The sequence below is a fragment of the Arvicanthis niloticus genome, chromosome X, assembly GCF_011762505.2.
Source record: "Arvicanthis niloticus isolate mArvNil1 chromosome X, mArvNil1.pat.X, whole genome shotgun sequence".
Taxonomy (NCBI): domain Eukaryota; kingdom Metazoa; phylum Chordata; class Mammalia; order Rodentia; family Muridae; genus Arvicanthis; species Arvicanthis niloticus.
In genome coordinates, this window is record NC_047679.1 from 103,794,017 (window position 1) to 103,807,640 (window position 13,624).

The following is a 13,624-nucleotide window of genomic DNA, read 5'->3' on the forward strand; positions in this document are numbered from 1 at the left end:
TGCATAATAAAATTATTTTTATGTGATCTTTTTTATTATAGCTTTTGTGTTTTTAATATTTATTTTAGCAAAGGCTCAATTGCTTTGTTTTAAGATTATGAGAAATCTGTTTAGTTTGTTGATGTATTTTTCTAATGGCTTTCTTACTGAGTCTAGATGCCATGAAATCCTGGATCATATTGAATCCACAGTCTTTTGTGATTGCCTTCCAATGCTCTTATTGAAGTACACTTCTAACAAAGTAGGTTCAAAATTTATATTCAAAATCAAATAGCAATCGCACAACTCATAAACACATGGAACAAGAGCTGTAATTATACATAAAAGATAATCATGTTAGTATATAATATATCTGTAACCTGCAAGACCACAAATATCAGAGAGGGTTATTTAGTTGTGATATTTTCCTTTCCATTTACCTTTGGCAGCTAGAATGAATAAGAATAAAACAGAATACAAAGGCAGTTGTGAGCTTTCAGGCTGTGTGTGCTGATATGATTTTTGAATAAAATTTAGAGTTTTAGTCTTGTAAAACAGAAGTAAAAACTAGAACAAATTTCATTCACACAAATTTAGTCTGAAATTAATTTCATGTCCAGATACATCTTCATATGCTAAAGGCACGAGAAAAATTGGACACATAAAATGGCTTTGTCAGTGAGTTTTAAACTAAACCTTATTGTGAACTTATGAAAATACATTTCAGTTATACAATTACTACATTTAAATTAACTTTCTTATATGAAAATAGGTCATGTAGTAAGATGATCAAATATTCTTCTTAGGCCATGTAGACAAAATACTCAATGTGCTGCCATCCTTTTATGAAGAGTGAAAGCAAAAGTATATCATGATGATACTTGAGGTTTTTTTCTTTTGAAATTATTTAAATAGTGTTAAATTTTAATAAATCCATTTTTTCTAATAAATATATATTGAATGTGTTTTATGTGCCGACTATTATTCCAGTCCAATATAAATTGGAAAAGCATGATAGGAGGAACATAGCACCACCAGTGTGCTTGTATTTTTTAAAGAAAATTAATCAGATATGTACTACCATCCAATGGAGTCATGTACTGGCTCTGCAATCCCAAGTGTGGCTTGGAAAGAATACACAGACTGGGTATCTTGGCTGTCTGTTACAGTTACAATGCTCCAGGAAGCAGATTTATTGCCTTCTTTCCAAAAGGTGGTGTGAAGGAAACCATAGAGAAATAGACTTTGCCAGTCACTAGTGTTTGGCAAGCAGAGCCAGAGCTTAGAGAACTTTACATGGTAAGCTACAACATTAATAAGAGGCATTAGTATTCCTGACTGAATTTCGCGTGCTGTTCTATAAAGGTTCTGTTTTGTTTTGTCTTTTGTTGTGATATACAAGTATGTCTTGCTTAAGAAAATGCAATCAATAGAATAAATTAGAATGTAATTGTATTATAAATTGATTATCCTTGTTGCTTCATACATTCATATGCAATTAGTGAATATTTGATAGAAATACATGTATCCATACATATAAAATGTACAACACAGTTATGAACTTCTTGTGGCCATTCTCTTTATCAAAGTCACAGATTGCCTTTTTCCAATTAGTGAAGGTGATTTTAGATCATATTTATTGATTAATCTGAGACACCATTAGCATTTCGCTTGGTTAGATGTCAATGTAATAATTTTTCAAGTGTTCATGAGACATTGAACTTGAACCATTCATGAGAAGACATAATTGGACTCTAGTAGTGAATCTTTGTAAATGTCTCAGCTGCAGCTTAGAAAACGAGTCTTAAGGCTTGAGTGTATCCTTATTAATTTTTTGTCTTTGAGCTCATTTCTAACTGCCTTTCATTCCATTACATAAAAGGCACAAAGGATCATCTGCTCAAACAGACTCAAGAGTAATAAAATTAAATATTTCATGTGGTACAGGAAGGAGTGGTGCCAAAATAGCATTGCATATGCTTGAGTTTATCCTGACGGGAGAGCAGAAGCCTCAGATTTTGTTATAAAGGCTTCAAATGAGAATATTTCCAACGTTTCAGGGGACTCAGGATTTATCTTCTGTCACCTCTTACCCATTCAGAGTTATAATGAGAATGTAAAGTGCTAAAAAAAAAAAATAGAAATTATTTGTGTTGGTGCCAGTTCTGCCTTGCAGATGACCAAAAATGATGAATAACAGTTTTCTGACAGGGCGATTTTCTGACAGGACATGTGAGAATTCTTCATACTTATGCTACCACAGATATCTAAAACCACTTTTGACTGTTTGAAATGAATATCAGGCTAGATTTCAAAATGCCAAATCTGAAGCCTCCTCAAACCTTTATAATAAACGGTAAGCAGCATGAAATAGGGGTGTAATTTCAGTGCACATTATGAACTAAAATCCATGGATCCATGGAGGTTCCTGTTATCTATAGAAGCAAATCATTGCCTTTTCACTGGGCTTTTTAGGTTTGGTAATGGCTTCCTTCAATATTCCACTAACTTTTACTTTTTATCTTCAGCAGTGTCTCTCTGCTTCAGCCACACTAACTATTCTGTTTTTCATTCAAATTATTCATCTTAGCCTGGTGTTTGAGTCTTTGTCCAAAATATATAATGAACAGGCCCCAAACGGGGTGCGAGGGTGGAAACAAATATTTTCCCCTCAATCTTCACAGTCTGAGACAAACATCCATTTTGCTCCTTCCCTGTAGCTAAAGCAATTCAGCAGAAACCAAATTACATGCCCCAAAAGAGAGTAGTTTTGCTGCCCAGGGGACAACCATTTATGTGACACTTAGCCAGGGAACTCGTTTTTATCTTCTCAAATTATGTGTATCCTCAAAGGAAATACACAATTCCCCTGAACAAAATTATTTAAGAAGCGAACACCAACATTATCTCCCATATTGGTGTGTAGGTTTTCATCTAGATTAAATAAGAAACGTTAAAAGTTAGGAAACAGAATTGAGCAAAGTAGGCTGATGGCTAGAGAACACAATATAAGAGTTAGCTTTAGGTTGAGAGTAAAAGGCAAACCAGAATTGAGAAACTGACTTGATTCTTCTTTGTTTTGACGTTCAAAGTTATAATTGCAACTGTAAAATATATCTACAATGAGCTATATGCTTTTATTGTTTTCTAAAGTTAATTAAATTCTTTATGTACAGAAGTACTTCAGTCAAACTCAGCCCAATTAAGTCACCTATGTCATTTACTACTAATTGACATCTAGAAGGTCATGTGCTGTACTTCTATATCAATCATAAAAAGGAAAACGAGAGTGTTACAGAGATAATGTCCTTCAAAATGCTGTCTGAAAGTGTAATATCTAGGCTGTAGCACTACAAACATATGCCATTCATTTCCTACTTTTATGTTCTTTTTCAAAACTGAATTTCAAATACTCTTGTACAATATGTTAAAATTTACATCCATCAAAATGAATATGTATAAATTGTTATGTAAGGAGATACTAGTTTGCTTCTTAAAACAAGTTACCAACCACCTTTATTTTGGATTTGACACTGGTGGAAAACTTCCCAGTTGAGGATAACAGTAGTATATCAGGATGACATAATGTCAGTGGAAGGTGAGCTTCAGAGATAAAGTTCCTTCCTTTGTAGCTTTGTATCTCTGCAGACTTGTAGCTTCTTCTATTACTAAAGTTTGGAGGACCATAGATATAGAAAGTCTTCAAGAGCTTCCTGAATCCTATGGAATTTTAGGCAAATATTGTGTTTGTGTGAATGTTTTCCTGAATAGTCTCGGGGATTTAATGAGATTCCAAAGTCAGTTTTAACACCACAATCCCCACCACACTGAAGAAATATGTCTCTAGGCTTTGAGAAACAATGAAAAATCTTACAAAAAATATTATCATCAAATATGTATTCTCAAAAGACCATTCATAACAACAAGGGAGAGAACTTGGGTGCCCCAGTATTTAGAATAAAATTGAACATGCAAAATATGTAGCTTGTGGTCTCACTAGGCAAGGATGTAATTATTGATTATGATTCTGTCTTGCCACGGAACAGGTAGATGGAGCCATGGCATATGTTTCAAGGATACTCTGTTCCAATTTTACATGCTCCATTCGAAAAAGGTGAATACATTTTCATAAGCAGTGTGTTACCACCTAAAAGACATGAGCCAATTATAATTGTTCTTAAATAATTTGACTAACTCTCTTTTAGACTCTAAGCTCTTTCATAGCAGTCATTATAACTCTTTGTGGTAGAAATTCAGGACAACTCTAAGCATAACATGCTCACAGCAGAAAAATCATTATGTGTGATCAAATGCTGTTGAAAATCTCATTTTATAGGTCTTGTTACCATTATATTACTCCTGCCATCTGTGATCTCTTCCCCATAAATATGGATCCTGAGATTAAGGGTTCTTTCAAAAATTTTGTAGGAACTGTAATCCATATCATCTACATATACACAAACCATAGCTCAAACTATGGCTAAGTGCTTGAACTAAGAACAGAAAAAAATGCAATTTTGACATTCTATCTACCCCCTGGAACATAATATGTGGCAAAATGGCTTGACAGGCTTCTGCAGGGGGATGAAGTAGCTCATTAACCTGGGTCAAGGAATGGGAAAATAACAGTCATGAGGGTACATTTATTCCAAAGAGAATGTCATCTACTTAGAACTATAGCCCTGGGACATACTCAATACTAAATTAGTGTTTAAGTATAAGTGAATAAATTAAAGGCCAGCAGTAGATGATAGACGATTTGCTTTGTAATCACAATACATACAAATTGGCAGTTTGAATGTTTTCCAACAGATAAAATGTAATCCACCAAACAACCAAGCAACCAAGTCACAAAATATTATATTAGGAGAACAATAAACCATAAAAGAACAGGATATACAGAGAGAATGTCACCTTTACTGTTTTAAGAGTATTTAGTACTGTATGAGTTGTAACTGGTTTTTGCCATGTCTCCTTTTTCTGCACTGGCCATGTTCTTTCATTATTATTTTGGAGTAAAATGGATCCACTCAAAACTAATTTTAGCCATATTAAAGCCATAGAAAACTTAGTATAAGTGAAATACATCTCACATTTACTTTTCCATATTTTCATTTGTAGATTTCTTGGATACTCAAAGCTACCTTTGGATGTGAGCATACTTGGGAACAATTGCCAGCCATTCTACTTCCAGAAAAATCTATTCCTTCTAGTCAATCTGTCACAAATCATACACTAAGCCTCCTTATAGATATTTGTCATGTTAATAAAGAACTAATTGTTGGGAGCCGACTTTAGTAGAAAGCGGCTAGATCAACTTTGCAGCCATCTGGAACCATATACCCTGATGAAAGACTTGGCTTTCAAAAGCCTATAACAGCTGAAGCACACTCTGATAAATATATTGTTTATCCTACATAGCTTGTTTTGCTGTTTAGTGACCTCAGCTGTATGGTGCACGTGGTAAAGTGTTTTCACCGGTGTTTTCCTGCTTGTGTTGATAAATACCCCAGATTTCCTTTCAATAAACGAGATTGGACGAGACTTAAGACCTGATCACATACCCTGTCTTGTCTCCATTCTTTGCATAGCTTGCCCCTCCATCCCCACTCTCTCTCTCTCTTGACCAGAGCACTTAGCCCCAAAGTGTTGAGGCAGAGTGTGGGCCTCAACAACTAATAATAGTATATTATTTTCTATTGTTTCATTCAAATACTTTTGAAAGATTAAAACAACCAAACAACAAGAAACATCATTAGAATTCGGCAATCTGCATGCACTTGGACAGGACAGTTGCTGAGGTGGCAAACAAAGCTGAAGTAAAGCATTGCTTTAGTATTTCCCAAAACTGAACTAGAAATACACTAACAACAACAACAAAACAAAAACAACAGCCCACTGATTTCTCTGACAGATTAAAACAAAGAAACCATTCATGATCAATTATACAGCATAGCATTTATCTTTTACTAATGCTATTCAGAGTGAAAAGGCTTTTAAATTCCTTGTCAACCATTGGCCACTAGAACATAAAGAAGCTGCCAAAATTGTAGACAGAAATGAAGAGAATCTAAGTAGTTTTAGTTTGGCAGTATTTTCACACTTGTGAAAGCAGTTGATCCTTATCATAATCTCCTGGTGTAGGTGTGAATAGGTAGCTCAGTTTATAAAGAATGGTGTTTTATTTTTTTCATTGCTGATCCAAAACCAGATGACTTTCTGAGACTCTACAATCCATGCACTCTCTAAAATATATTATATGTGATAAATACATACAATTTCATCTGTCACTCTAAAAAATAAGTTGGGCTCAGCTTTACCTAGATTAATGCAAGTTACAAATACTGGCATGCATTTTTGACAGCTAATAATGTTTTCTCTGATTTACAGGTAGCGCTGAAATAAAATAACGTAGATTCTAGACTTTACAGAAAAGAAAATTGAACTTTTTTTTTTTTTTTTTTGCTTAATATAGGATAATGCATTTCTCTTCAAAGGGGGCAGATATTTCCCTACAGCGCCTCTATAGATCAATGAAAAAGACAGTAGCATATAAGATCTCAAGTTTTCAGGCTTTTGGCTTTTTAGACCTTTATATTTTAGCTTAGATAAATCAGTTCACTAAAGAATGGTGCTGGCTGACAATGTAAGCACATTTAAACTGTGTTTATGTCAGTTCACAGATGATAGATTCAGGTTTTTGTCCCTTGCCTTTCTAGTCTTACCCTATACACTTTCCCAGAATAATCTCATCTATCTCTGGGCATATTTTAGGAACTAATGTGATCGAGCCTGCTTTTATTCTCAGCCTCAATCTATCTTGAACTCAAAAGATGCATCCTCAACAACCTTTTGGAATGTCACACCAGCATCTTAAACTTAACATCCATTTCTTATCAAATTGATCACCATCCTCATAATTTACAAAACTTGAAACTGTAGACTGATTTTGACTCTGCTGTGTTTTGTAAATTCAACCAGTAATCAGTTACCCAAGTCATATCATTTACATTACACAAACATTTCTTGAATGTTTCTCTTCTCTTTTTAGCTATGATTTTCTCTTCATGTCATGCTTTACTTTGTGGTAACTTTGTGACATGATAGATTGCACACACCCCCAAATTCAATTATTTTCTGTTACAGCTGCTCTTCTCTTAAACCTTTACAATACTTTTACAGACTTTACATTGCAAAACTTAAAATCTATGAGTCCATTGTCCAAGAACTCACTATTATCAACAGCAATATTTTAAGACCACCAGTGAATGCCTGGAACTTTCAATAATGCTGCATCATATTGCAAACACACACACACACACACACACACACACACACGTGTGTGTGTGTGAATAATAAGAGAACAACAACAACTAGCACTAAACTGAAAGAATACAATAGAAGATGTATCAGTAGGATCTCTCTGACTGAAAATTTCTCAGTGTATTGTATTCATCCTTCTTGTGATGCTCTGAATGATGAAATGAAATGAAGTGAATGACACAGTGATAAGTAGTAGACAAGAACTAGATGTGTGGTGTTAGGTCAGGAGGAGGATTATCTTTGTGTAGTCTTGAGTAACTGAGCCATGATAAGAGTCAATGGCTTGAGATCAGGCAGAAAACAATATTCATGATTCGGAATACTTGGTGGATAAAAGTTATTTTGTTTTGTTTTCTCCATTGTACACCCTTAGAAGAATAGTTTATTTGTAAATCATCCTTTTGGTTATTGTATTAAGAGTGCAATTCACTGATATTTTTTGTCTTTCTGAAAGTCAGAATTTGTTAAATAACAATAAATTCCAAAGGTTTAGCATTTTAAACAATAGCAACCTCTCATTTTACCTTGCTTTCCTCTCTCTGTTGCCCTGCTGAGGCAAAGGCAGGTTCTTGTACTTCAATCTTCTAAAGTTTGATTTCTAATTTTGATTTTTATCCGTTAAAATTTTCATATATACATACAATATATCCTGATTGTATTTACCCCTCACTGTTTCCCTCCAGTTCTGCCTGGGGTATTCTGTTTTCTAAGTTTTTGAATGGAGCTCAAGGAATGCTAGTGTGCCAGAAATAGTCAATAAGTTCCAACATTGCATTATGTCCAGATGAAGCTTACCATTATAAATAATCCGGGGCTAGGAACAAAGCTCTGTGGTAGTGCACCTGCCTACTATATGCAAGGCCCTGATGTAGGGTTCGAGGACCACGGAAGAAAGACTTCTTTTTCAAAAGCTGAACCAAGAAGACTAAGCATAATGATAGTATATGTAGCCTTGATGGACTAAATAATGTCCTAGTCAAGGGAGAAAGGTAAATCTACAACCTTGAAATGTTAATTTTTATAATGAACTAGTTTAGGAGGGCTAAGTTCCTATTACATTATAATAGGGCTTTAACTTTCAACCCTTCCTTTTCCAAATATATTTTTGTTTCTGAGATAACACATTTATAGAATCATACCAGAAACGAGATGACTGCTACCCCTCACGTTTTGATTATGTTGCCAGATTTTGGAAGATTAATTTGATTTTTTTGTTTTTGTTTGTTTGTTTGTTTTTGAGAGCAAGACAGAGAGAGAGAGAGAGAGAGAGAGAGAGAGAGAGAGAGAGCAACAGTTCTTTGCTATTCATTCTATATCTGGCATTACCATGCCTCTGTAGTATAATGATATAATACTGAATTAATGTATTCTACCATCTTTGTAGCTTATTGCTTCACCAGATCTTTCATGAACAGTTTCCACTGAGCCTCTTCTTAGAGACAGATTAGTTTTGTTGCACCCAGAGCCTGCTGTGTGTGAGTCTTCCTTCATTAGTCTCCTCACGTCTGCTGTATATGCAGTGATGATTCTTATCACCAGAAAAAAACCTCTGCAGCATTTGTTATACTTTTCAGTCCAAGACTATTCCTGAATCTGAATCCCTATTCTGAACTTTTAGCAAATAGCTTTGTGTTGCTTATTTCTTAATGTAAGTCTTCCTGTAGGTTCAGTGCTTTCTGGCACAACATGTTCCAGGCGTCAGAACAAATTTTTCTGTTCATATCTTTTACTCACAAATTTGATACATTTTTTTCTTTACTAAGCACTTACCATGCCTCTTGACTGTAAACTTATACAATTTTATGTGTAACTTTACAACTGGAGTGAATTTCTTTTCTTTTCTCCATAATTTCATAGATTTGCATGGACAGTAGTACTAGCAACCTCAGCATATAATTTTTTCTTTCCTTTTAAATCAAGACCTCTCATCTTTTCATTTAAAGGACAGTTTTCATTTATTCTTTTAGTGTGGCATTTATATTTAACAGCATTCCACTGTTATGCTTTTTGAGTATTTATTAAGTAGATTACTTGAATACAAGCCCTGTAATGCCATCTACTTTTTCTCTTATCTAGAGTTCTATAATAACTAAAGGGAAGGTATCACATATAATGCAAATGTACTGAACAAAGTGATGATTCTTACCTAGGGTGGGACACAGATACTAGTTGGAAAACATAATTAGGCTAATCAGAATGATTTGTAATTAAAAACTTAAAAAAATGGTTTATTTCTGAAAATTTTCTTTTATTATTTTGTGTACCTTGGTTATGTAACTAAAATCCATTGGAAAGTCTCGCCATGCGTGGGGAGGCTATTTCAGAAGCACTTATCACAAAATTGTACTGATTACTTTGTATAGCAATTTTATCCACCACCTATGAGTTTTCAAGAAGCATTAAATTTTCACCTCCAACATAGGACTCAAGGTATGGTTAACATTAAGTGCTAAACAAAAGCTAGTTGCTTAAAATACTCTATTGAAAGGAAGTTAGCATGACATTAAAAAAGAAAAACTGCACTCATCCTAAATTTCTTTTGATCACCATGCACAGAAACAAAATGTGAGGCTGGCTTTCTCAATTCAGACTTAGTGTAACATTATTCATACTTTTAAAATCATAACCATTCTATGAGCCTATTCCACAACCCACAACTTATAATTATAAATTTGTCTTCTGTAAAGACAAATTTACTGAGAAATATTTTAATAGACATATACAGTTTTTAAAGAGAAATAAAGACTCCAAATATTGATAAAAATAAAATGTTGCCAAGAGGGAGATGGCTTTAGTTTGCACAAATGTGAGATATCATTAGCTGAAGACATGACAGATTAAAGTGAATCCTTTGAAAAGATGGGTACAAAACTTGTCCAGTTATATTAAAATGTAAATTAATAAAACAGTTGATATTACAAATGTGAATGTATATTTACATGTCAGTATATATTGAACTATTGACTGAATTCAGAGTTTTTGTAAATGTAAGACTGTAATAATAATTTAGAATGCAGTAAGTTTACTTTGTAATAATGCATCTGACATAGTAATATTTAACAAGCAACTTCTAATATATACTGTCATGCATATTATCAAACAGGGAAGTCATAGGACATATATGTAAATTTTATAAAAATACAGAGAGAACAGTAAAGAAATCGTGATCTTCATTCTCATTAGTTATACAGTATGGAAAGAAAATCTATAGTGAGAGTGAGGCATATAAATAAAATATACTTATACTTCATGGAAGAAGAGATCAGTCATCTACACAAAGCAAAAGTTTGGTAAAAGAGTCACAGTGAGAGTTGAGAGTAAAGGATGTTTTTTAAGTTAAGATATGAGTGATAGTTGAACAGAGATAAATGGAGACAGTGAGAATTCCCAGAGTTCAAGAGTTTGTATCTGGAGATGTAGCTGGGTGGTAGAGTGTGCACTCCACATGCGTTAGACATCTAGTTCTATTTCATCTTTTCTACCAGCCTCCTAGTATTTTGTTTTGCTGCCAGGAAATAGGTAACAACATAGCAAAAGGGGGATGAAAGGTAATACAAGCAGATTAGTGTTGGGCGCCAAAATGTTGAGGACCGCTTATCACTGTTGGACCTGCACTGCCAAAGCCTTGGGGGTTAAACTGTTAGAGCTCGCACTGCCCCAAGCTGCTCCAGTCCACAGGTCGGGGTTCAGCAAGAGAGAGAGTGAGGATGGATTCGAGGAATGGAGATCACACAGAGTGTGATTCAATCCCATTTATTCTTCAGTCTCTCTTCTTCTCTTCAAGTCCCAAGTCTTGAGTTCCTAGTCCCTAGTTCCTAGTCCCTAGTGCCTCCAAGTTCCAAGTTACTTCTTCCAAGCTCCCTTCCAAGTGCCTAATGCCTACTACCTAGTTCTTCTGAGTTCTCTAGTCCAAGTGTCTTCTGCCTAATACCTAATAAGTCTTCTTCCTCAATGCCTAATTCCTACTCCAAGTTGTACTCCAAGTTGTACTCTCTAACCTAATTCCTAGTTGTACTCTCGAGTGCCTAATAATATGTTACTTTCTTCTGTCTGCCTCTCACCTTTTATATGTCTCACTTCTAAGCCACGCCTCTAAGTCATGCCTTTAATCATGCCCTTAGGTCTTGTCTCTAAATCTGATCTCTAAGTCATGCCCTTAAGTCACATACCTTTAAGTCTCACACACCCAAGGTAAAATCCTGGGGATCTAAAGCAAGTTGTTATCAGAGTGTGCTCAGCTGTTGTAGGCTGATGTAATCAAGTCTCTTTTCAGGGTATATGGCTCAAGATGGCTACAAGGATGATAGCTGCCTTCTGTTGACTCCCCACAGATTAGTTCGATTTATTTTTTTAAATCTCAGTGAGATACACTAAGAGTCCATTACAAATGTAGAGAACAATTTTTTCTGAATGAAGCAATGTGCTACACAGAGAAATTTTGGTGGCTCACTAGAAGAAGGCAAGCATGAAGTAGCCAATGTCTAAGAATGTAAACAGGCTTGAAATTGAGGGCATTAGAATGATTTCCTTCCTTTTAGTTATACAGAATGTAGAGCAACTGGCATAGTATCAATTTGGAAATGTTTATCAGGTAATTGCATGTTTAAAACTGTAATTTATGAATAATGTTAAAGCTGAATTAAAATGTAAATTTGGAAATTTCCCAAAACAAGTGTGATCATTGAATTCATTTGAACAAAAGACTTTAGAGGAATCACACAGGCATCAGAAATCTCCAGTGAGCCTTTTAAAACTGTAAATTGATAGACAGGTTCTAAACCCAGGTTTTCTAAGATGGGTTCTGAGTTTGAGTTTTTAGTAAATTCTCAGTTGATGCTGATACTACTGAGGCAAGGGTATACAACTTGAGGATTACTGTCCCAGATGAATAAAATTGTTTAAAAAATAATGTCAGTGTGACTTACCCCTAACAAATAATCTGTGCTAATGTCAATATATTTTTCTATGCTCTTTTTTTACTGTATTTACCTAAAAAAAAAATTGTATTTCTATTTCCCTAGATTTGTTAGAAACCATTATGCCTTCCATAAGTGAGAGACTACAGTAGCCAAAAAAAAAAATAGATTACAAAATCCATCTGTGTATATTTTTAAGAAACTCTAAACATTCTTCACTAACTTGTAAGCTATGTTGCAAAGTCATTCCACATCCTTTCCACACACTCTCTAGCCCCTTGTTTGGGTGGTTTCTACTAGCCTGTGTCACATTTTCAGCAGCTGAATATTTCTTTGAAACTTCTGTCCCATATGGGCAATGGCTTGAAAAGCACTTAGCTGTTTACTTTACGTCTTACTATAAATTATTTAATCCTTTAGTCTGTAAATGGCTATTTGTAGGATTAGACAAATTCTGAAAGCTCTGATAAGAGGATTGTTGCATCCAAATTCATGCATAATCCCTAAAAAGCACATGGAACCTACAACCTCAGCTGGGTGCACATGTGGAACAGCTTAACTGAGCATATGTAAGCAGTAGGAATTATTAACCAGTTAGCACTGGCAAATTTGTTTTTGATACATAGGTTTATGCATATAAATATTCACTAATGAAAAGTAATATTAGTTATAACAATCCAATATAAACCTACCTTGAGTAGATTTCTCCACATCCTTCCTCTTTCTACTCTGGCTATTGTAATTCCTCCTCAGCTCTTGGTTATATTCATGCAGAGTTTCCCTGGAGTTGAATGACTGCCTTGGTTTTCTCCCATCTTCACTTTCATCAGAAGAACTGGTATAAGCTAGATCCATTTCATGCTTGACTTTGGACAGAGGCTGATAAGGTTTGCAGTCTGTTTGCTCCATCTCTGATTAAAGGAGCTGAGTTTCCTGAAAAAAGGGATAAGGAAGTTCTTTAATGAAAACAGTCCTGGAAGAGAGTGAAAAAACATGAGCCTTTTTAGATTTGTCCTTTTGCAAGGAAACACATCTGGCAGATTCACAATTGGCCTGCTAATACTATCAAAGGAGTGAAGCAAAAGACAAAGTGGATGACATGAAGCTAGCCGGAGGCAATAATAACACTCTGCTCTACATGCATATATTCTCAAACATTTAGGATGAAGCTAGAGGTTGTAGTATCAGAAAATGCTCAAATTAAAAGACGGATAGCTTACAAAAATATTTGCATTGGAATGCAAACAAAGGGCAATATTACTTTGGTATGAGAGTGTATTTTTAATGTTAAAGACTGTGGTTAGATTAGAAAACATTATGGGATTTGGAAGTGGCCAGGAGTATAAATATTGATCTAACATAGCTAGCTCACATTTAAAATGAAACTAGTAAGAAAAATACATTCA

The 13,624-nt window shown here is 34.7% G+C and overlaps 1 protein-coding gene across 1 annotated transcript in view; it reads right to left on the reverse strand.

Moving 5' to 3' along the window:
• Nucleotides 1-13,624, reverse strand: part of Tenm1 (teneurin transmembrane protein 1) — a 748,830-nt gene that overhangs the window by 514,977 nt on the left and 220,229 nt on the right. Inside the window, exon 4 of the mRNA XM_034485178.2 lies at nt 12,911-13,151. Coding sequence (XP_034341069.1) covers nt 12,911-13,127 — 217 coding nt within the window. The 5' untranslated portion in view covers nt 13,128-13,151. The remainder of the gene's footprint in view (nt 1-12,910; nt 13,152-13,624) is intronic.